This window comes from Anopheles coluzzii, chromosome 2, assembly GCF_943734685.1.
Source record: "Anopheles coluzzii chromosome 2, AcolN3, whole genome shotgun sequence".
Classification (NCBI taxonomy): domain Eukaryota; kingdom Metazoa; phylum Arthropoda; class Insecta; order Diptera; family Culicidae; genus Anopheles; species Anopheles coluzzii.
The window spans coordinates 87,343,073-87,368,861 of record NC_064670.1 but is presented as its reverse complement, the minus strand read 5'-3'; the positions used below and the strand labels follow the sequence as shown (position 1 = coordinate 87,368,861).

Here is a 25,789-nt window from a genome sequence, read left to right as displayed (position 1 = left end):
ATGGTGGAATAATCAATATTTAAGTGCAGACAGCAAGTGCTATAAAATGGGTAATTAATCTAAACATGACATGTTCATTATTAGGTTGTCTTCACCAGTTTTTGAATAATCATTTCACAACTCTTTTCCTTCTGCGAACGTACGTTTTATCAAATGCTCCCCCCCATTCAACTCTTATTATGATGTGTCTAGCTAAGAATATCGTATTTTTGCTCCAAAATACCAACGGGTGTTTTCATGTCTCGTGTTTCAACTTATAGGAAACCCTCGCAATCAGCACCAGTACCGCCCCAAAAGCGTACCATATGTTACTCAATTAAGCAATCGAACGCGCAAGCTCGATTTTAACGCTGCCTACCAGTGGTGAACTTGCGCCTTGATCTTCCGCTGTGTGATGTATGTATTTGTTGTGTATTTGTTTCCACCATTAAATGGAGGAAATTCAATCCACTCGCTAATGCAACCTCAACCATGTCCATTTTGTCCGATCGAACGCACGCAAGAAGCCACCCCTTGACCGGGGGAGCATTGAGTTTCCACCGAAATGCTTTCCGAATTCGATTTTTAATTACGTGTTACGCATCGAGCGCGCCCTGGTGTGCCATTTTGCCCCCAGGGATTGGAAGTATTTCGGTATGCTAAGTTCTCGTCCATCTTCTCCTTACCCCCAACCATGGGAAAACAAGAAAAGGATGATGATGAGCGATGGAAGTCAATTTTCCCGATTCTGAGACTCGCCAGTTTCTCCATCGACGAAGATGATCCATCAAGCGCGCTGACCGGGCGCACACGATGGTGTTACGGTTATGGCACAGTACGTTTGGGAAAATTGATTGAAACCATCGAGACCTATTCCCGACACACATCTGATGGATGACATCTTCCCTCCCAAGTAGACGCGACCACAAAGTGGATCTCTAATTATACATAGTGAGATCTATACACTTTTTATGTCTATAAATTCTATTTCTAGTGTAGTCTACTGTCTAGTAGTAGTACCCCGACCCGTGGAAAGGATAGATGTTTGCCTTCGCTTTCATTTGAACTGGTTGGTACTCCATTCGATCAGTTCGACCGGCTTTGCGCTGAAAAGACTTTTTGCTGATTTACTTTACAGATCTTCCAATCTTACTCACCACCCCTTGTACTCTTCCTCCCCCTCCGGAAGCGCTTCTCTTTGTGACTGACATTGGATGTCTAACATATGTTAATTTAGTGTAAAAACATTTCGCTATCCCCGGCACTCAGCAAACCCCTGCCTCAGCGAAAAGAAATAGCGGGCCCGGGGGGTTTCTTATTCATTCTGCAAGTCCGCGGCAATATCTAACGAAGCCGGTTGCCGTTCCATGCTTAATACGGACTTTTTGCGCGACTGCTGTAACCTCCATTGGCGCTAGTTATAACCTTGTTCCTTGGCAATGTCTGAATTGCCAGAGACAGAGACGGGCCTGTGTAGTTCGTGTGTGTGTGTGTGTGTGTGTGTGTGTGTGTGTGTGTGTGTGTGACACGGTGCCAGTAGCATCTACACAACGGGAGGCATCGTTTCATGATGTGGGAAGTTCCCGCCGTTTTGTTATTTTTCATGCGTACACTGTAATTAATTTGTTTCTTGTACCGGTAAATAGTAACCACGTGGTTGACGAATCCTAGTTTTACAAACGATTCTAGGTAGTGTTTGCATGTAAGCAGGTGATACTCGTTTGTTGGGTACCGAATCATAATTGCTATTCGTAACCCATCAACTTCAATTTGGAACTTTTTAAGCCAGCTTTGCCTAACCGTGGCCCACAAAAGTCAGGTACAATATTGAAGCTAGACACCGAAAGATATCGAAGTCCTCTTCGCTTTCTAAAAATGATCCCAAAACGGAGTAAAACATTAATCCACTTACCTAAATAATGTCTACTCTATACTTCACAGAGCATAGTAAAACCACCGTTAAATTATGTACCCAGCAGCAACATTTAAACACAATTTACGGCCAATATTTGTAGAAATGTAGACTAGTACAATCCTCCCTTAAATGTGTGAACATCTCCATAAGTAAGATCCTCCCATCGGTACGAATTCCGCGTGCTTGAGGTATCCAAATCAATTAAAGGCGACTCCGTTACCGGATCTCAATCTTGTCCATCCTTCTTTCCCGGCCACAATTCAAACAATTCCCAAGACACGAAAATATCTTTGGTCCCAAGTGCAACAGTTCACTCAACTAAGCTAGCCCCAGCACAGTTGGTGGTGGTGGTTCCATCGGAACGCGGGTTTTTGCTGCTCCAAAATGATGTTATTGTGTGCCGATCGGAACACAGCTCGAACAAGATCATTTAAGCGGGGACGAGTGGTGGGACGACGCGCTGGATGCCCCCCGGATGTTGGGTGGATGAGGTGAGGTGCATGACGAGACACGAGTGTGAGCTCTCCGGGCTCTCGGAACGCTAGAGCTGTGAACGGCCAATATTGACTTAATTAATTGAATCAATATTTATCCGCACGTTGCATCATCCTTTTCGATGGGCATGTTCCGTACAATGATTTCCGTTGACCATTGGTTGGTTGTACCGGACTGTCGCGTTGTATCATGAATGAATGAAGAGCAGGCAAACTAGACAACACCGTGCGGTCCTAGGAGGTGTTCGTTTGGCTTCGGAATGGACTGTATTTTTTTTTACACAATCAAACAACAGAGCAATATATCTTGCTAAAACAGAGCTAAAGATGGTCGGTGTTTGCAGGCGGCTTGATCGGTACTGCTAGCCCAAGTTCATTGCAAAGATCGTATAGAAACGCAAACGCATAAAATTATGCACAAACAGAGATGAATTTGAAATTAACATTCCTTCCAGCATAATGTTATCACCGTAGACGATCGTTACATTCCTGTTCGCTTGCAGCCAATCGAAAGGTCCCCCGTTTTCTTCTTCGTTACTACAGCTTTAGCTCAGAGACATGGAAAGCAACGACAAACGAAACACACACACACATACACCTCACATGCCATTTTATGCTTGACGTTTGCGATGAGGATGGATCGATAATGATTGACGAAGCATTAAAATTGTGCGGTTTTTGCCGTGGTCTTACAACAGTTCCATACCCTTTTCTGCACACGACGCTGCATCTCCTGCAAATGCAATGACCCCTTGCCCCCTCTCCAGCCTCGTTCCCGTAAAGCGTCGTACTTGGGCAGCGAAAAAGGGCGAAGGAACAAGTTGGGAAAGAGAAAGCGAAGAAACATGCTCCGCATATTTACATACTGGCCAAGGAAGCGCACGGAGCAAGGGAGGTCTGAGTGCAGTGCTCACCATGCGTTTCATCCCTCACCTCACGAACCGTGCCTGGCAGCGACGGTGGTGTTGAGGTAACCCTTTCTTGCACGACGTGTCCACAACACTGCTAAGCTAGGATAAGAAATAATTATATTTAATAATTTTATTATATATTCATGCCGATTATGCTGGATGTACAGAACCTACCCACCTTCCTTCCCCACTTCGCGTGTCTACCTCAGCCCTCCCACTCATCTCTTCTTCGCTGAATCACACTCAGCCGTATGAAGGCCGCATGAATGTAAGAATGCTTGGGAAAAGAAGGAGAGAGAAAATAATATCCAGATGAATTTTAAACCGTTTCATTTACGTTTTGTTTTCAATAAGCTTTGCTTATACCCTACAAACATGTTTGTGCTTTGTTCACAGGCTATATTCTCAATAGAAGATTTGTTTCCCTGTCGTTATGGAATTCGTATTGGAAATTTTAATTACTAAAATATTACACATACTTTATACATACTTTTTTTGTTCTTATCACATAATCAACATCCAAAGCTGTGTGCCCTACGCCAGCATAAGTGCAATACACACTCAAAAAAGCTTTCTGCATATATGCTCAATAATAGCCGGGCTGCGTCCGAGCTGCGAACATGAAACATGCATGCAATTAAACGCTTATCGTACGAATGCAAATAGTACACGACTGGGTGGTGGAGTAAGGTGATGGAATATTGAGCGCAATCCCTGGGTAGAGGGTAATTTGAATTCGATTTAAATGTGGGGTCGTTTTGTTTTTACATTTTCCCTTTTTAACCCATGAAAGCAGTCTTCGTCATGCACTTCTGCTGCTGTAAACTATTCTCCAGATGGAGTGGCATTTTTTGCTTCCACCTTAAATTCTACTGCTTCAATGTACGCTGCAGTGGAAGAGACAAAAACTACACACACACACACATACACGCATAAGAAAATATATAAAACTGCTCACACATTTTGGAGCTGATTAAATTGTAGCCTCGGGGCAGAACTCCCTTTGCCGAGCGCGGTCAGTATAATAAGCGGTTGACATGCATGCCATGCGTGCAAAAGAACTAAACAGGAAAATTCTGCAGAATGCAGTTGAATGAATTGTTTGTGCAAATATTAAACTCTTTAGATATTTTTTTTGGCAAGCTCCAAGAATTTCGAACTTCTTCAGTATGTCAGCGCTTTATCTGTAACACTCATGTTGGGTATAAATTCGTTTACTCTCCATCATTTCATATCCAATAAATCTTCAACACATCATTGCCTTGGGCGCAAGATTTCAAAGATTTTCATATTTTTTCTCCAGCTTGTTGAAGAGGTAAAAATTCCCCTCAACCTTGCGCTGAGGTTTTTTGATAGCTCTTGCCTTTGGCGTATCTGTTTATAAACTACCAGCCCACCTATTACACTTTACCCTTTTGGACTTGTGGCTGCGCGCTTGCAATGGAGCTAGCGAAGGGAAATAAATTTTATATCAGCATAAAACCGTAAAATCTAATTCTCCCAAACCTCCCACAATGCCGCACCACGCGCAATAACCTGCAAGATGAAACGTGAGAAGCCGCTCTGTTTAAGGAAGCTGTTGGAAGACGCTTTTATTATCCCTAACGCTTCTCTGTCGCTCTCTCTCTCTATGTTACTATCTATCTCTGGTTGAAGTTCTTCCTCACACTGTTAAGTCTGCGGTGCGTTTTGCGTTTTATAGCATTTTTAATGTGATTTATAACGCGTCTATTTGGTGGAAAACACGGGGCCAGGCTGATGATCTGATCGGTTGATTGAAATGAAAAATAACACTTGTCCGATCTGTTCGGACGAACCTGCTTGGAACGTAGGGCCTAATTCGGGCGAGAATCGTTTTGAGGAACTTTTGGGGAAACTACACCTCTCCAGCAGCAGAACAAATGAGCGGTAAGCCTCTTTGCCATACACTAATCAAATAGTTGTAGTGCGTCATTTGGTGGAACAGTGAAAGAGAAAAGCGTTACAATACAGATGTTTTATTTCGCATTCTGTCCAATATCACACAGCACCGCTGATAAGTTAACACGCCCCAAACGCTTGCTGTTTGCTGTGATAGTTTGCTTGACGAGCCAATTAATTGATATCACACTCAATGATGATGCCAACCATTGCCCTGACACACGATATCATACCAGCAGTAACGGCAGCAGCAGAGCAAACATTCACTTATCAAGCTCCAAACATGAGTGTCCACCCACTTTTGGAGTGGAATTGAACATGTCACTTTATTGCTCCAATGAAACACGTCACACCACTCACCCCAGCACTTATTTATAAGCGGAGTCTATCCGCAACACACGCCATTATAATTGATGAACATCCTCCGTTAAAAATTTAACATGTTTCTTGGTTGGTTCCCATTTTGTATGTGTGTGTGTGTGTGTGTGTGTGCGTACCTTTTATCGATTACTGCTGCGGGGGTCGCAGCAACAGCCCTGCGATTGATTAATAAAAACACAGAAATCAAAAACACCAAAACACACAAAAAAACGCTGACAGCGGAAGCGGCAATCGCCCTGGAAAGAGGGAACGCGAACATTCACCGAAATTATCCAAACTAATGGATTCTGTCATGGAGCTGTTGTTTTTGTTTCCTTCACGAGGGGCAAATTCTTGCTGGCCACCCCGCTATAGGGAGGGGGGGAAATAACCTCCCTTCCCAACACGATAGAGAGAATTAGTGGAACAGGGTGACCGTTTATATCGGGCTCAGGCAAGCGCACATGCACCACTCCCATTTCTCATCTGGGCAGCAGCAGCAGCACGGTGAGCGCGAAACAGTCGCCGGGAGTTTGATTTTGGGTTTCCCGGGAAAATAATCGGACGCAGGAATCGAGAATTAAGGCTGACAGATGAAAACATGGCACGGTACCGGGCGATACCGGTGAAGCGTGTTGGGATACAAGCGATCCAGATGGATGTGTGGGGGGTGGAAAGCGTAAGATTGGTTCGTGATCGCACAGATCGTGAAGATCACCGTGCAGGCGTGCGTGCCCGTGCTCTGCGTTTGATTAATGCATCGCTGACGGGGATTTTATTTTGCTTCTTTCGTCCCCCTTTTTTTTTTTAATTTCACTCCACCACGTGTTTAGCTATTTTCGAATTGTGCACGAAATAGTTGTGCTTGGGGCTGTGGCGTTAGCTTTTGGTTTAATGTGTGTGGTGAGAAACGGGACAGAAATGTTGTGTCACGCGTCGAATCTGGAATTATATCGCAGTGAAAAGGGAAAACGAAATTTCCACCTGGTTTTCAACTCATTAATTTGATGTGTCACTCTTACGGCTTATGGCTGTTATTTGCTAGAAAAAGCATTTTAATTATTTTTCTTTTAATTCTAAAAAAACAAATGCAATAATTTGTAGCTCGTATGCTACATTGTCGATCAATAATTGTTTATGCATTTCCTATGACACCCGGCCACAAATGTCGTCACATCCCGGGACGATGTGACACCCGGAACTAACAAGGATGGCTTTGCCAACAACAAACTAACTTAATTTGCATCCACATCATTATCGATGCACTGCACCGCGCCCCTCCAATTCCGTCTGGGTCGTCTGGGACGTTCCGTACGTGTATTTTTCATTTTTGCATGTAATCCGATTCGTATCAATCGAAGGAAAAACTCCACTCAAGACACATGCACAAGGTAAAGAGCCACTGCTCGGAAGCCGGAAAAGTGCACGGTAAAGGTATCACATATCTCCTTGGGTATTCGATTCCAAACCCAGTGTCCCCTCCCGTGTTCGCAGTGTCTTAGTCCGATTATATCAAAGATTCTGCCATTCATTTACCGGTGTTTGGCTTTTTTGGTTGCCGTTTTTTGCTTTCCCTCCACGTATCGACGACTCGACACGTTGTATTGTTTTACCCGTCGCCTTCTGACCTCCGGCTGGATTAAAACATTGCTACCGCCGGTGTTTCATGCCACACACCAGTGTGTGTGTGTGTGATGAATATTTTTTCCTACCGATTGAAGTGTGAAACCTTTTTTCGTTTGGTCCAATTTTGATCCCTGTTGTCCCTGTTGTTGTTAGTTGGGAAATCTTGTTACGCTTTACCACTCGCTAATTAACACACAAACATTGGCAAATAAACTAAAACCCCACTTCTCCCCCACACGGCCTGGGAAGGGAAGGATCTTGGAACAGAAACTCTTCAAGCGTGAGCGGACTTCGTCAATCACAGATGCAGCCGAAAACGGCGGCCATTTGGCAGCAGTTTCAATAATTAATAATAATACAAAGTAGCGCGCTGTGTAGAGCACGGGCGACCCACGGGCATGTTTATATTTTCACACGCACTAGTTTATAAACAACTCAATCCCGCGATGTTGCTGGTACTCGTGGTGAGTGTGACGAGCCACCGACAAGCGCTGCCCCTAATCGGTGGGAAACTCCGGATTCCCTGGGTGGAGGGGGGGACGAAATTTCCGCAAAACGTTTTTCATTCCCTCCAGTGAAAAACCACAGCGCACCGACGCTAATCCCGTTGCCTTTCGCTTTGGCATCGCGCACACACACACACACAAACACGAAGTCGAGACCTCGAAACAAATAAATTGTATTTTTCCACGCGACACTCGTTAGAGACCGGCGTCGAGACCGGAGTTTGTTTGGAAAAGCGAATGTCACAACAGTCGGGAGCCAGTGACCCCATCCCACTCCTATCCGCATCCCGCCGAAACGACAAGCATATGGAAGCGAGCCGAGGAGAGGATGGATGGGACCACATGGCTTCGGCACGAGCGAGCGCACCCCCCCCCCCCCCCACGTTCCCGCACTGTGTCAAATGACGTTGATAATGTGCCGCGATGATGTTTGATGATGAAGATGGAAGCAATCGCTAAATCGCACAAGGGAACGATCGCATTAGCGAACGCGATCGTTCATTAGTGTGGCTTTGTGGGGTGAAAGAGAATGTTGTCCCCCCAGCCACCGAAACGGGTGATGCTAATTTGTCAAAATATTTTCGCCGACTGTGGAGGCGTGTGTGTGTGTGTTTGTGTTTTTGTGTGATTGTGTATGATGAGTAGGTTTCCCGAGGGGAGGGATTCAGAGGGCGACTGGTGGCGGGAGCACAACATAACCTTTTAATCATAATTCTTTTGCAAGAAACATGGCAATATCACTCACAACAGATGGCGGTTGGGATGAGTTATTGGATGATACGATGATCTTGCGGTGGTATTTATCATCCAGTCCCCCGGTGATGAAATCGCTTTCAGAGTGGATATTTGTCATGTCGCTTTTCTACCTCGTGTAGGTGTGGATAGATTTAAGCCACTGATTTTTTTAGCAATCTCAAATTCCACCAGAGCTGATTGGATTGTTCGTTCGGCTGTAAATGCATTTGAAAAGTTCAATAAGTGCTATGCCCTAAATTGGCAACAATCTTATTCCTATTGTATCCACATTCTCATGGAAATCATACGTTTCATGCTTAATGCATATCTTACTAAGATTTAAAAAGGGAAGAAATAAGTAAATTGTTTAATTGCACCAAGCAGCTTTCAATCAATAATCACTCCTCTATTCTACTGCCGGCGCCAGTCACGATGAAGAACGCACTCCTCTAGCGTCGCAGCAAATAGGATTAACGCATCAAAAGTAGCTAGAAACTATTTATGCCATCGCCCCCTTCGTTCCCAGTAGTCGATCAATGTACGATCATAATTTCCTCCGAACTCTGAATCATTTACCCTTGTCGTGACGCCATCTCGTAGCGCGACAGTACATCATCATCGTTCCCGATCTGCCGCCCGAAGAGAAGCCCACTTTAGTCCGCTCCTCCGGGCACCGGTAGAAAACAGAGTTTCGGTAAAGAGTTTCGTTGGACCGTCTGATGAACATATTCATCATTTATTTCCCCCAGGCACATCACCACCATCAGTTCCTTCTCCTGCTATTTATCGCGCCGGGAGATGTCGCCGCCGCTGCCACTGCCGAAAATATGCGCATGCATGCGTCCTCAGGAGAAGATGTCAAAATTGATTGTCAGATCGGTCGGTTTCGGTAGCGCTCGGTGGAAGATGTATTTTGTAGCATTTTTTCCTTGCTTGTGACCGGTAGCCACTGTTATTGTGGCTGATATTGTTATTGTTGTTAGTGGTTGGTTACATTTTTTTCTCTTGCTGTTGCTGCTGCTGCTGTACTGCTGCTTTGCCTCTTTACATCCCTGCGCTATGTGTGCTATGGATAATGATCTTCGACTTTGTGCGCTGCCGTCCCCTGCCTGTCGTCGCGCGGGTTTGAACGGAAAGAGTGTCAGGAGGTTACACCTCATGGTTACCATAATAAAAGCGAGCGATAAATAAAAATAGACTGCCCGTTTGCCGCCAGCCGGTGGTGGAGGTTGAGTGGTGGGACCTGAGGCGACCCGGGAGAACGTTTGATTTCAAATGACAAATGTATCGGTCTAGGTCTCTTAGTCGAATGTATTTATTAGTGCTGCTGTTGCCTCGTGAAATAGCATGAATGGCAATGTAAATGGTATCTTTAATCATATTTCTATCTCTCTCTCTCTTTTCCTTCAGGCACACCCATCAACCGTTTGCCGATCATGGCCAAATCGGTGCTGGATCTGTACGAACTGTACAACCTCGTTATCGCACGCGGAGGGCTTGTCGACGTTATCAACAAAAAGCTGTGGCAAGAAATCATCAAAGGACTGCATCTACCTTCCAGCATCACCAGCGCTGCATTTACCCTACGAACACAGTAAGTATTGGGTCTCCAGTGCTGGACAAAAATTAATTGTAAAATTTGCAATTAAACTCATTGTTCTACCGCACATACACACACGTGATTTAGTGCAATTTTACGGTTCCAGAATGTCTATTACCATAAGATGCAGCAGATTTTAAAGACCAATTTAAAGGCAAATTTTATATTATTCATAAATGTTGCCGCAAAAAACACTACTGCAGCGCTCATTGCGTATGCGCAAGCAATTTCTTCATTCTTTGCCTCCAATGCACCACCACCACCGTAGCGCGAGTGCATGTTCCTTTTGCTTGCGCCATTTTGTTCTCTCCCCGTCGCTTCCTCTTGCTGTACGCCCATCTCAAAATTGTTGTAATCGGTTCCAGAATAAATTAAAACTGTGCCCAGCGAACCCGCAACCGTCCTGCCGAATCCGTTCCGCTGTTGCGCGAGGAGGGCAACCCTCCCTTCGACGCGATACGCGGTTTCGAATTCTTTCTCAATCTCCGTTTGCGTCTGATTTTCGCGACCGTTTTCTACCGGCTCACCCGGGGGCCAAGTACCGGGCCAGCTGGATGTAGAATGCAAAAGAAAGAGAGAGAGAGAGAGAGAGAGAGCACGACTCACACAGACACAGCGAGCTCCGAAAGGACCGCTAAAACAAAATAAAGTCAATTAATTCGTCAAAATGTCGTCCGAATGCATGGATGATGGCACCACACACAAACACACACACACACACACACCACCCAGGGACATTCCGATGCAACAAAACCCGTGGGAAAGGGGACGGCAAACGCGGGAAGGAGCCCTCTCGGCGGGATTAAATAAAACGGCACGAGAGGAACCCCGCACAAGCACACACCAAAATGGCCACCGTTGCGCGAAACTCCTTGGCAAGCTGCTGTCCTCTGCATGTGCGAAACGAGACCCACATCATGGTGGAGCACACTGTATAATATATTCCAGATACAAATCGATCCAATGCACAGAAACGAGTTTACGGCAGAAAGGGTTCGCGCATCGCGCCTTCGCTCGCTCATTCGCTGACGAGGGATGGCGATGTTCTGTGCGATCGACGGGCAAAGGGAAAAAGGGATATAAAAAGTGCAACATATAAACTGCTTGATAACTGCAATCCACGCTCGAAAGGGGGCGTATGTGTATGCGCATAAATTATTACGATCACCGATCCACCGCACGCGCTCGCTCGCCCCATCCTCTTTGCGTTGCAATGGCTCGTTCTGGACTCCGGGCGGCGGGACTCGGTTTAATGTGGTCTAATCATACGGCCGAGCGCTCTATCATTACCAGCGGCACTTATCCTTCGAACGTTGGCAAATGGGTGTCTTCGATGATGCTGATGAGGATGGGGGATGATGGTAAACATGATTGATTTTAAAGCTTTGATGGAATGCCAAAACGAAGCTTATGACAGGGTTTTCCAGGGGTTTTCATAGTTGTGGGACACTTCCTTGACTCTTTCATACGGGAAGTGAACTTCATTCTATGGCATCCTTATTGGACAGGCTCCTTGGACAATCCTATTGGAATTGTCCAACAAGGGTGCTATAAAGTCCAATTCCCAGTTCATTAGGTTCACTTCACGTTAGAAGGACTCAATAAAGTGTCCCACAGCTATAAGAACTCCTGGAAAATCCTGTAAGGCGATATCGTTCGCATTGAACAATTCTTTGAATGAAAATATTAATCAGGATCTTTAAAATGCATTATTCAATGGCATGTGGCTATTGAAACTAAAATGCTACTACATTACATCATCCAAATAATTCATTCAGCACACCGAAACACCAAACAAAGCAGCGCGTCAACAACACTTTGCGCATCTATTTTGCTTTCCTCGTTGCTATTACTGGCTGGCGTGGTTCAGAACGTTTAATTGCTTTCAGATATATGTACCTCTCTAGCAACTGTTCACACATTCTTAAGCTCAAGATGCGAAGATTCCATCTACCACCACCATCGCGAAAACGCTTCAAATTGTGTTTACTACGAAAAACAACAAATTGATCGTCATTGCGTCGCATCGCATCACGTGCCCGGCTGGTACTGCTGCTGCTGCCGCCTGGCGCTCCCGCTTTTCTCGGTAGTAGTTCATGAAATAGCACCAAGGACCCCAAACCATTCCTCAATCCTCCTTTCTCGATCGTGCCAAACCGTCCGCCAGCACGGACCATCACGGACGCCCGCGTTTGGCCAGTTGCCAGAGCGGTCGTCATGATTTATAATCTCGATGCCGCCCACTCTCCGTAACTCCCTCAGCAACGAGCTCCCCGTTGCGCCCGATGCAAGCATTATTATTTATACTTAAGTTTTATTGGATTTCATTTTGTTTTAAGCGCTCTCCTGAGAGACGGCGCTCGACCGACCGCGCGCCAAAGCGACCAGCAAGCGTTTCGGAACTCTCCTCGCATTGCTGCAATTGCGTCCCCTGTTGCACATGTGCAGAATTGTAAGTGCATCCAGTGCAAGCAGCCGGCTACATCTGTGTGTGTGCTCCCGTCCATCTACAAGTCGTGTTTTCATTGGGCATAAAATTTGGGCAGCCAGGGATACAATAATACGCCGACGCCGCGATACCGCGCCGCAAACAGAAGAAACACTGCCAAGACTACCCGCGCTTGTGTGTGTTGTGTGCTGTGGTGCAGGCTGTATGTGAAAGTGCACACAGGGACCAGGGAACGGGCACGACCATCAATGCGCTGTGGGCAGGAAATATGCTCCACATATTCGCTGCTGCTCTCTTATGCTGCCCTTGCGGAGCGGAGAAGCGTTTGAACCGAACCGGACAGCACAAGCAGGGAAAAAACAGTTTTATAGGCCGGCACTAAATTAAACTGCATATTAACCGATGTTTTGTTTTGAGCTTGGTAGTGCCTTTTTTAACGCAACGCCCAACCCGATGCCTCCCCAACCCCCTTTTCATCAATAAAGTAAGCTAATTTCATTAAAATACAAATGAGACTCCGAAGCTGAAACCAGAAGGATTGGTGGCCCAGAGTTTTGTTGCTGAGCGATCGTATTTCCGACACGGAAATGACGGATGGATGTGAGTTTGTGTGTGTATCGTGGCAAGCACGATCGAGCCAGATTGATTTATGAAGATCGATCGTTAAAGTTTACTCATTGATGATTAAACAATATAAACTGTACTCTGGAGCGAGTCGCACGGGAGGAAAGCTGCAGCTTGAGCATCCTTCTCATGTGAAAACATTTAATTTCCCTTGCTCCCCCCTTCCCAGTCGTTTATCATGGTTAAATGGTTTGGTTGGTTTGGCATGTTTAACCGAGCGATTGGAATTGCCCTTTATGTCCTTTAGCTCACATTGATTTGTTGCAATAGTTAAAGCAATTACTGAGTTTTGCTTTGCTACGAATCGTCTGTTTAAGAAAGGAATAAAAATGAGCTCATAGCTTGTGTGGATGAATAATAAAGACACCCTGACACTATTTCAAATCCACCCCTATAGCATCGCAGTGGAACAGTGGAACAGCGGGGTCCTTTACCATTATGCTCATTGTTCACACAATCATCATGCAAAGCTCTTCTTAACCGCAAACTGATCAAGCTATTATAACATCATCGCAGTACAAAGTACCATCCTGACCGCAGAAAGTTAGGTGACAACCAGCGCGTGAGAGAGAGAGAGAGAGAGAAGGCAAAGGGACACAGGGTGAAAAATAAAAACCAACAATCACTTAATTGTTCAAACATGGACGTGTTTGATATCGTGTACGAAATTGATTGTTTTGTTATATCCTCTCTCCCCTTCTTTCTCACTGTTTTGTTTTACGTTTCCCTCACCTATGCGACTATGAGTGTGCTGGCGTGTGCGGTTTGTGGTTTTTTTGTCTACTTTCCCCACCACTGAATTTCAAAGCATTTTCTTAACGAATCAATTACACTTCAACATTTCGTGTTTTGCGCATTATTATGAACAATGCTGAATTTAAATTATTAAAGTAAAAGTGTAAAAGCCGTCCCTCTCGAGGCCGGGAAGCGATAAAAGACCAAAGTGACGGCAAACGATCGGGCGATGATGCTGGTTTATGATTCAATGGGGGTTGCAGGTCTCCTCTTCTGGGTCTCTTCACCACCTTCAACCACAAGGTGATGGTGACGCTATTTGTGGTCTGCACAACCCGCCACCTACGTGCCGGTGTACCCAAGAAGTGTCCCAAAACCCCTCCGCTTCTGCCACACACCACCCCCCCCCCTTTACGACCAATGCGTTCATAAACATATTTATATGTGCACATGTGGCTTAGTCATAAGTGTGCGGCTTTTGGAGCGAACGACAGTCGGGAAGGGGAGGATTGCGCTCGAGTGGGGACCGGTATTTGAATTTCAATAGACAAATATTTAGGCCCCCGGTGTCATTGCACGTGTGCGTCGTCGCTGTCGTTGCGCGATGTAATTGATGTTTTGTGTTGGTAATTAGTGGGAGTGGATTTTTCTGCTTTTCAGGGGTTTGTTTTTAAAGATTGCTTGCCCCACTGTTGCTGTAGCATCATCTAGAGCGCGAGGATCTTCCCGATTTGCGCGGATTAATCCGCACCATTAATCCGCTTCGACTACGCCAGCAAAGATGAAAGACCGCCAGACCATGGCGTTGTGTTATGGTTTCTATGCAAAAAAAAGAAAACCCTTCAATCTCCATTCAACCACAGCTCTCGGCGCGAACTCGGGGCTCGCTGGCGTCTGTTTGTCTGCTTCGCTCGCAGCAACATCTGCAGCAACGCCCTGCTGCAAAGTCAAAGAAAATTGATTCAAAATACTGTTCTCCATCCTCCGCCGGCCCACGGCGGACAACACACATCTGTTTGCATTGTGGTGCGTCCATGTTGTGCCATGCAGCAGTGCAGCGAAATGCTCGCCGAGTCGGCTAACTTCCTTTGCTCTGTCGATGATTGCCGTGTGGTGTTTGATGCACCGTGAAATTGTGCTCGAATGATGATACGATTCGATCATAAATTCATTCTTTTAGGTAATCATTATGTAGCGTCTGCAAAGGGTAGTTATTGTCATTCTAACGCTGTTTGCGCATTACTTTTCAGCTCGGGATGCAGAGGTGTGAACCGTAATAGCATATTCATTTTGGAACTTTTCTCCATGACGCATCAGGTGTGCCGATCGTGTTTGGAACGACACGTGCAATTCTTCTGACTTGAGGCGGAACCACAAGCCTTAGTGAACAACATAGAGCATACTTTCAGTTGTTCGCAGTCGGTGCGAGCGCGCCATACCGTCTAAGGCAGGCTAAAATTGACACCCATTGGGGTATCAGTAAGAGCTCTCCCTACCCAAAATGTTGTCTCACCTCCCCGTAGTTTCACTTTTCGCGTTTTTTTGTCTCTCTAAGTGACACAAATTTGGTCTTTCATGGTCGCCGGTGTGATGGTAATTTAAATATTAAATTAATATATTTTTGTGCCATACCGAAATTAATGTCCCGATTGTGAACCCCCTTTTGGGCCGCGTGTGGCAAGCGACAAGCAACCCCCATCTACCCTCACACACACACATAACCAATAATACCCACCGCCCACCCCCCCAAACAGCGGATGAAGCAATGGAAGACAGAAAAAAACACAAACTCCAACAGTTCACCTTTATTGTCTGCTCACTCTGCGCGCAAACATTTGGGAGACGATCGACGCTTTCTCGGCTTGCGCAAAAAAAAAGGGTCGCTGCAGCGGGGAGAGCGCGAGTAAGGGCGAGTCATGGTTGCGGTGCGAAGACATCAGAGGACTCGGTTTTGGATGTTGCGGGTATTTGGCACGATCGACGCAGCGGGAGTGGGTGGGAGTCAAAGTCAATGTTGATAATTTTGTGACATTTATTATTTCCCGTGTTGTTGTTTCCCTCTGTTGCTTTTTTCCTCTCTTTATCTCTCTCTCTGGGGTTTTGCGGTGCGATTGTCGGGTTTTCTTTTTTATCTCTTTGTGATGTGTGTGAGTGTGTTTGTGCATGTGACGGGAGATTGTTCTGTGAGGATTTCATTTGACATTATTACTGTTTTTTTTTTGTATTCAAAATTCCTACACAAGCGACTGTGCTGCGGTATGCTGATGTGGTGTTTTAGCTGAAGGTGGTGGCTGCTGGAAGGTCGATTCTTTACCAGATCTGAATGCATTTGATGCTTGAGCGGGTAACGCCGGGAATACTTTAACCCACTTTAACGTGTTATTGGTTGATAACACGAACAGTTCATACGAATAAATTGGATGATATAGTATGAATTTAGAATCGGCAACGTTCAGCTTAATTTGACCCTTTTTAATTGGTTCATTGAACCCATTGAGCAAGCCTTTTGCGAAGGTAACATGTACATCGTGTGTGTTTTCATTTCGATGTCGATTGGAACACCCATTGAAGACGGAGTGTTTTGAAATTTAATGAATTTTACCTTATTATTGCACTCTGCTGGAGCATGGGATGGAATTTTAATCATTTTTTATTGCTCAAAATTCTTCCCTTCCCTGTGGCTGTGGTGTTCCCTTTTGGACACACCCCGGACCACGAGCATAAATGTTTGCACAATTAAATGAGTGGCAATGTGAGCTGTAGCTCAAACAATAAATTGAAGATGATCATAAATCCAATGCGTCCATCAACCGTTCATGCGTCCATGTTCAATCGGCCCCGCCTGGGCTCGAAATGAAATCTTTCGATTTTTAACGACTTCAAATACAATCCATCAGCAGACAGCAGAACCGAACCCCACACCACATCGCGATAGCTCCTTTGGCCAGCACGGGCGTGAATCAAAACGATTAAAAAAAACCAAAATCGATTAAACCTGATTTTTGAACGAATTTGAAGAAGAAAGCAAAGATATCGATTATCGCTTTCGCGCTACTAAGCGATCGCGACTCATCCGGGACCGTGCTGTGAGCTTCCCTTCCGCTTCGCAGCCTCATCAAAAGGCAATAATAACGCCCGAATGAGGAAGGAGCTTCTGTTTCCACTGTGAGGCTGAGTGAGTGGAACCGAAGGACACTGCACGCATGTCTGGACCACCGGCAACCATCGTATCTCCCGCGGTGGTTCGATTTCGATTTTGCATGCGTTTCTTGCAGCGAAGGAAATGTGGTTCAAGGTTTATTAGCTTTCCGGTTTTCTCGCGGGCGCTATACCAGAAATTCCGAACAGAAGGCAACGTCTGGACATATTCCGTCATTCGGGACATAAAGACGCCGCACTGTATTAATGAGATTGCTTCACTGTGACTATTTTATGGGTTTTATAAGGAAAGAATAAACCCCTCGTCCAGAACGGAAGCCTCCTCTCTCTCGCTCTTTGGCCCGGCCGAAAGACAAACACATTGTAGTCGAAATGTGTACCACAAGAAGGCACTGGGCACTCGGTTCGGGATGTTGAGATGAGTCTTTTGGCGGGTTCTGGCGGGTTATGGCTTTGGTGTGTGTGTGTGTGTGATACACAGCTGCCCTTGCGAATCGTCCGCCCGGATTCTGCGGATGCGTTTCACGATGCAGCGCAATGCTCAAACACTGCTTCCCGGAACTATGCTGTGTGGAAGTTTTTGTAGAATTGGATTTGGATTTGATTGAAATATGCCGAACGGGGTTTTATGAGTTTGTAGCGATTATATTTCAAACTATTTATTATAAATCCACAATGTACTGCCTTTCCAATGGACCTCAAAAGCACGCTCTTTGTCGACTCTTTGTAAAACTTCAACGGCTGAAGATATCTTCAATCTTGAAAGCACATTTTCTACCTATCACACAAACACACGCTGGACCGATAGGCGTCCGTTATAAAATACTGGTTTTTCTCTCCCTCTCTCTCTCTCTCTCTCTCTCTCTCTCTCTCTCTTTTAATACTGGTCCAGTATGCATTGCAATGCATGTAAATATGTTTACACAGTCAATTAGAACACACCCGACAGTCCCGACCAAGACAGACAGACAGACAGAGGCAGACAGGAAAGCCAAGTGAGCGAGATGGCGGTGGCGGTTGCAGCACCTTTCGATGAATTAATATTTATATTCACCTACCTGTTCATCCACTTCTCCCTCGCTCTCTCTATCGCTTTATATACCTTCCTATTTTTTACATTGGTCATCTGTTAGCGCATAGCATAAGCATAAGTAGTGATGCGCGCCCCATCATCGAAACCGTAGATGCAACGCGTTTGCATCATCTCAGCATCATCAACAACAAGCGGCTGGACACATTCTTTTCTGTTTTGGACGCCTCTTTTTACGCCTCTTCTCTCTAATTCCATTACAGGTACATGAAGTATCTCTATCCGTACGAGTGCGAGAAGAAGAACCTGAGCACACCGGCAGAACTGCAGGCGGCCATCGATGGAAACCGGCGCGAGGGTCGTCGCTCTAGCTATGGCCAGTTTGATTCGGTAAGTGCAACGAACGGACCCCACAGACTCGGGGGCACACTCACCTACACACACAGGGGGGGGGGGGGGGGCTATGTTAGAATCAGCTTCAGTTGATACAGGTGCGTCAAACGCACATGCTGCCCACTAAGTCTCCAATCGTTGCAAGCGATGTAGGGAAGGCATTTGGACTGCAGAAGAAATCGTTTTACATTTTACAAAATATCCCACAATAATGCCACAATAATTTATTGTCACAACAAGCTTCAGTTATTTTTCAAATGCTACATAACTCATTGATCTGTGGGATTTATGTTATTATTAATCGCCTAAAAGCACCATCTGCAATTGATCGCTACATACTGCATATACTGCAACAATCAAACATGTTTTACGACTGGACCGACTTCAGTAAAAACCCACACGCCCTCTAGTGCAATAAACCATAGTCCATAATAATCAATAAACCTTGATCCATGCTTATGTTGCAGTGTTGTAAACTGATCGCAAAACAACGCAATCTGCTACTACAACGGGCCTGGCATGCAAGCCCATGACCAGCACGAAGGCAGGGAGGCATCAGCAGCATATTGCTGCTAGAATGATTCGTGTCGGAGCTCATGTTTTCGACTGGGCCCGTTTAAATCGTTCCCGGTTGTTAATGTGTTGTTAAAGGAATGATTTGCTTCCGTGCCCGATGCATACATACGGCTGCAGTGAGCTCACGTTTGCTGCCGCACTTGGGCCTGCTCTTATGGCTCTTGTGGTGTAATAATGGAAATGAGTAAACCCGAACGTGAAAACACAGCTCCCCGACTTGAGCACTGATCTCGATCTTCTGCGCACATGATCGAATCGGATGTTGTTTGTTTTGCGTTCAAACTACACCAAACATTGATGAAACGGAAATGGAGCTTCTTTCCATTCATGCGTTCGATCGATCGACGTTATTCCAAGTCCATTCATTAAATCAGTACAGTTCTAGTTTAATTAAACAGAGAGAGAGAGAGAGAGAGAGTAATTATGCTTTAAAGCGTGTACTAAATATTGCTTTGTTATTCTTCAACATCCCTTACAGCCCTCAGTGCAACGTTCGCCGATTCCGCAAGGCATTTCGCAGATGCCGCCCCTGTCGCTGGTGTCGCACGTCAACCAGCAGCAGCACCATCACCGGCTGCTGCCACCGGTCGGCCAAATACCGAACATGCTGCCGGCCGAGTTCGAGCAGCGCATGCTGAACTACATCAAGATGTTCCAGCCGAAGGAGATGGGCCGCTCGCAGAGCCCGGACAAGCTGTCCGCCCTGAACGCGATCGACATTTCGCGCGTTGCCCTGTGGAACATGTACAACCCCAGCCCGAACAGTCCACCGAACTCGCTCAACACTAGCCCGGAAAACAATATGCAAAGGTAGGTCCTTCGCTAAAGTGGTTTAAGTTTCACGTTTTTTTCTTTATTAAATTGATTTTTTTGCATCCTTTTTCACAGTGCTCTCGATCTGTCGGAATCGCCCGATCACGCAATGGCAGCGATCAAGCGCGAACGGGACCACCCGGTCGACTTTAGCGATCCGCGTGACTACGGCAACGGGCTGGGACCGCCGGCCAAGCGCAGCCACCATCATCACCACTCGCACCATCACAACCGCTCGCTAACGCCCCAGAAGCTAAACAGTTCCTCGCAGGACGAAGATGACGCCCGGTCGGACAGTACACCGGTCAACCTGCGCGAGAATGGGTCGCACGGACGTCGTGCCACGCTCGACGACGACGGTGACGACGAGGAGGACGAAATGGAGGACGAAACGACCGACGAGGACATGCTGCGGGCATCGTTTGCTGCGGCCGCCGCCGCCGCTGCCGTCAACCAGCACCCGCTCGCGCTCAGCCTTGCCGATCACCATCTTCAGCAGCAGCAGCAGCAGCAACAACAGCAGCAGCAGCAACGTGAGCGAGAACGTATCCAGCAGCAGGTGGTCGCCCAGCAACAGCAGCAGCAGCAGCGCGAACAGCAACACAGTCTCGCCACGCTCGATCTGAGCATACTGGACCGCGAGCGGCTACGCTGTGACAGTGCCGACAAGCTGAAGCGCCAAAGCCAACAACAGCAGCAACAGCAGCAACAGCAACAACAGCAGCAGCTGTTGGATCAGCATCATCTGCACCAAAGGCAATTGCAGCACCAGCAGCAGGCGCGTGTTGCGCGCGAACTGCGCAAGCACGAGAACGGTGATCGGCTCAGCCTGACGCCGGACAGCAGCGAGCTGCTGCACCACTCGAAGAATCATCTATCGACGAGCGGTGGCGGTGGTGGAGCCGGTAGCGATCCGTTCAGCTCTCCGCTTGGCATTACCGGCATGCAGTTTAAGCTGATCAGTCGAGGTAAGATCTTCAGAATAGATATAGATAGTCGTTGCTTTAATTTGAATTAGAGCAGAAGAGTGATTATAGTGATTTGATTTTTTAACTCACTCTTTAACGATTCTAAAAAGAGCGCAACACAGATCCTTTGTGCCAACTAGAGACTTACTTTTTTGGGAATCTAATGCCTAAATCAGTGCTGCAAAATGTTATGGTCAATGTTATAAAAAAAAATCTGACTGAAACATCCGTGTTGGTGTGGTGACATTTTAGAAAGTTTGGTGACATTGTTGCAACCAACGCTTGGTCAGTCACTATGTCATGACTTTTTTTTTACTACGATCAGTTCTGCAAAATGTCACTGACATAGTCATGACAAATTTCGACTGAAACAAACCTGAAATGTCAGCGTCACGCGCTCTACTGTGATAATCAGAGGTAAAACTCAAACAGTCGGTGCGACCATCACATGCTTGGTGACATTTCTGCAACCGATTCTTGGTCAATTACTTGGTCGCGACATTTTCTGTCGATGATCATCACTATGGTCTTGGGAGATAAGCGGTGCTTGCGAGTGATTCCAAGCAACAAAATGAGCATGCTTTCTCCCTCTAACGCTTTATCATTCTACCCAGCAAACGAAAAACAATCAGAACGAGAAAGCATGCTCATTTGGTGGCTTGGGACCATTCGCCAAGTATGTCCCAAGAATGTCGTGAGTATCATGGGGAGAAAATGGCATAACCAAGAAAGTGATCAATAGTTGGGTGCTACAAAAAATGTCACCAAGCATTTGGGCATTTGGTCCACCCGCTGTTTGAGTCTCACCCCTGATCATCACAGTTGTGTACGTGAGCTGATTTGATCTTCGTTTCAATCAGCAGTGTTGGTGACTGAAACAGTGTCATTTGGCAGCACTGTTCACAACCAGAAAAAGTCATGATTATGCTTGCGCCGGTATTAAGCTCAGCTTGTCTGTCAGAGTATTCCGTTAGACTCAAGCATTAACATGTTGCGTTGGGTATGTCATGACACAATTTCATTGAGTATCAGCAACAATCATCAAGCAACCACGGATATGTTCATTGTTTTCGATGGTGATCGTCACGTGATGCTCATAACATTTTGCAACACTGCCCAAAATCAATGTGGCTAAATTCCGAAACATAAAATATTTATGCTGAGTTGATTCATTTATAGGATTCAAGCCACTCACCTTTTCTGACCTAGTGCGTACATCTCTACTTCATCCACTCTGATTCACTCATTGCCATTGTATCACACTGTTACTAAAACTCTTTTTCTCTCTTTCTGCAGGTGACGCTAGCAAAGGCGACCAGAAGCTGGTGGTCACGATGGAGTTCAATGGCGTCCAGTACGAGGGTGTCCTGTTCGCGAACCCGCTCTCCTCCGCCAACCTGTCAGCGCCGCCGGCCTCGACGCCGCCCTCCTCGTCCGTGTCGGCTACCTCAGCCTCCCCGATCGGTTCCATGGTATCGCCGGTCAAGTCCAGTGCCGCCGCCCACATCGCGTCACCCCTGGACGAGCGTGATTCGTCCGCGTCTGCGAACATTGACGTGGCGGCGATGGGCAGTGCACTGGCCGCAACCGCAACCGTGACCAGCAACGCCAGCAGTAATGCCACCTGCATCCAGCAGCAACCACTGGACGGTGCAGTATCGCCACCTGCAGCCCTCTCGATCACTGCACCTTCGGTTGGTGCCTCAAGCCCTGCCAGGTCGTTAGTTTCATAGGCTGGCAAAGACGCTTCGACGACCTCCCTCCCAAGCGCTCTCTTTTCCCTTCACTCTCTCCCTCTCACTCTCTCTATCTCTTCTTCTCTCTTTATCAAGACAAGAGAACGGCTCGCTGAAAAGGATATAAAAACGATAGGATTACAAAAAAAGGCGCTCTCTTCTATATGATCCTCACCTCGCTTCTGGTTTAAATGCGTTACAAGTCCGCTTTCCCTCTTTGTTTGTGCCTCGAGGAGGGGATGGGGGGGGGGGGATTGGGAGGATTGGAATCTTAGCAGTAGCTCCGATAGAGATGCTATTTTATTTTTTTAATGTAATAATACACACACGAATGTTTGTAAGCAAAGGGAGTAACTTATACTGTTAGCAAGGTTAGCGCGTAAACGAATTGCGATTGATTAGGGCCGCCCCTTCCTATACCGTTTTATCGACTTGACATGATATCCTTGTAGAGTTCACACACACACATACACGGTTTATGATATATTATATACATAGAAGGTACGTTTTTTATCATTTTATCCGCATAACGTGCGGAGTGTTAAGCGTAAGGTGATCGTCGTTAATTTTGTGGCTCGAAATGTTTCTCTTAAAAAACTGTTCCATAATGCAGCTAAAGCATTCGAGTGCATGTCACAGTGTGTGCAGCATTGTGCAATTACGGCGAGACACTGAGAGGAGGGATTAAGGATATAAGGAGAGCGAGCGCATTATAAAACGACTTACTCTCTATCTCTCTCTCACATACTGAACGATGATCAAAATGTAACTGATAGCGAACAAAAAGCGCATCGAGAATCGAGGAGCAAAAGATGCAGCAGAAAAAGCTTAACAAATATAGTCTCTAGCCTAGGAGTGTTCGATGGTATAGTTTTTTTTTGTGGTAGTGTTAGTAGCAAGTAGGAATGTTTTACGAAAATGTCTTCTTTACTTAACTTTTATTGCAATGTTGTGCGTGTATTTTTTTTTAATTATATCGAACGCGTTCGAAAGCGCATTTGGATAGGCTTAGAGGAGGGACAAACAGAGGAGAGAGTGAGTGAGAGAGAAATAAAGAGAGAGATGAGAGAAAGAGAAACAGAGGCAAATGTCCTGAGATACTAAACCCTCGCGAACGATTTAATTAAGTGCTTAAGTTTTACTCTTACTGTCCCTTTTTTTATTTCGCATTAAAATTGTAAACCCATCGGATACATAGTTAGGTGGAGATGGCAAATAGTTTTATTATTTTTTATATCATCCTTTTTCTTCCTCCTTTTGCATTCTTCGCTACTTTTCCTTTTTTTGTTTTTAATTTGCTCTTCTTCCGAACCAAAAATTATGTTTAATAAGCCAATTGACGATTGCGACGTGTACGTGTTTCCTTTAACTTACACTGTGTTAAGTGTGCTTTTTTTTCTACGAACCTATTTCCCTTAATTACTTCTACTCTTCTCCTGTACAAACACCCTACACCGGACACTGGTGCTTAAATAAGAAATCATGAACATGATACAGAGCTAAACAAAGCAGGACACACGTTTATACGAAATTGTATTTTGTAGTTTCTTTAATTGTGTTTTAGTGGTTCCGTTTTCTTGTTCTTTTTTTTTCTTTTACAAAATCAGAAAGCTAGCCAAAAAGAAAAAGAAAAAAATACGGAACGCTTAGTAGTAGTAGTAGCGCGCGTTAGTAGGGAATTTGCTCTCGTAGTACACGACACAGGTTGGTTTAATAATGTAGCAATCCATTAGCACAGCATACAAAAACTATAACTTGTACAATATACATAAGCGATAGGGTGGTCGACAGAGAGACAAACAAGAGGGCAGGAATGTGTGACGAATGTTAAAGAAAAGAAAAGGAAAAAAATGCATACTGAATCTAGCCAGAGCAAGCAAAAATAATGAAAAAGAAAACGGGAATATATGCAACTACATTAATCAGCAATCTTAGTAGCACTATGACTAAAGCAAAAAATATGCAAAGCCCCCCCGAATTAGGCGTATAATGTTTATCTCTATGCAGCTGCCGCTAAAAGCAGTAATAGAAGTAGTTGTAGTAGTAGCAGTAGTACAGGTAGTAGTGACAGATAGTGATAGTGAAATTATTCAAAGTTGCATATAATTCATGTGGCGCTTTTTCCAGACCCACCCACAACATCCCACATAAGTCGGCGCTGGTAGGATGAGTTTTTCCCTCCTGTTTCTCTTCATTGTCGTTTCGTTAGTTGCATACCACGTTAGGGCATAGCAGGCGGCTCTTCAGTTTTCCGTTCCGTACCGCGGAGACGCGTCACAGTGTGTGTGTGTGTGCGTCTGCTGTTGCTGCTGCCATGTGCGTGTCGATGTGTACGCTCCAGTACGCGAATGCTAGTGGAGCAGGAGGGGGGAGGGAATGGGGGGTTCGAAGAGACAATGTGCTCTCTGTTACACCTTTCCCTATAATATTTGAAATAAATTAATGCACTTGTATTAAAACATCACCATGAGTTTGTCGAGTTTGTTTGTGTCGTTGCTTTGAAAAAAAAAAAAATGGGGAAATTAAGTTCTTTTGTAAACTACGAAATGGATTGGTGCTGGAGGTTGATGCACACGTCCATGATGACAAAATTACGCCTTTGCTTCAGACTGTTATGGTAATATTCACAGGTTTAAATTAAAAACAGGTAGTGTTTCAAGGTTATGAAATATTTGAAATACACCGAAAGATCAAGGGAAAACATTTATTTTTTCATAAAAAATGTCTTCTCAATTTTTCAACAACGGTAATTCTAAACACTGCGAAAGCAAAAAAATAAAACTTGGCAGAACTAGCTAAATTGTTCAAACAATAAGGAAAGAAAACGAATTACGAATCCACTAGAGTATCTATTGTACACTGTAAAAACATTTTCAAATCAATACAAACTTGTCTACTACTACTCAAGGGAAAACATGAACGATCACACGATCGCTGAAACTTCTTAAAGCGCATCTTCCCTACCATCTTGGGTCGTTTCCATATAATCTGTTCGCTCGTATGAAGCATAAGATGGTACCTCAGGTCGACGGCTATTAACAAATATCGGGATTTTGTTCTCATTTTGCATGATGAATTGTGGCCAGCCTTTTTAACATCAATTTGTACTCGTTGATCTATGTTTCGTTGCCTCAATGCTGAGCATAACAAAAAGCATAAATAGTTCAAGTTCCCAACACTAGAGCGCGCAGGAGGCGTGCGTGAAATATTTCAATCGGTAACATTTCACATGTTGTACAGTGAAGAACAGAAAAAGGTGA

General features: G+C 45.4%; 1 protein-coding gene across 2 annotated transcripts in view; it reads left to right on the top strand.

The window, feature by feature from the left end:
- Positions 1–24,990, top strand: part of LOC120950050 (protein dead ringer) — a 107,098-nt gene extending 82,108 nt beyond the window's left edge. For both annotated transcript variants that reach the window (XM_049606197.1, XM_040367788.2), the window contains 5 exons: positions 9,857–10,040; positions 18,307–18,433; positions 19,491–19,822; positions 19,901–20,793; positions 22,090–24,990. In XM_049606197.1, coding sequence (XP_049462154.1) covers positions 9,857–10,040; positions 18,307–18,433; positions 19,491–19,822; positions 19,901–20,793; positions 22,090–22,526 — 1,973 coding nt within the window. In that variant the 3' untranslated portion in view covers positions 22,527–24,990. The remainder of the gene's footprint in view (positions 1–9,856; positions 10,041–18,306; positions 18,434–19,490; positions 19,823–19,900; positions 20,794–22,089) is intronic.
- Positions 24,991–25,789: the final 799 nt, after the last annotated feature.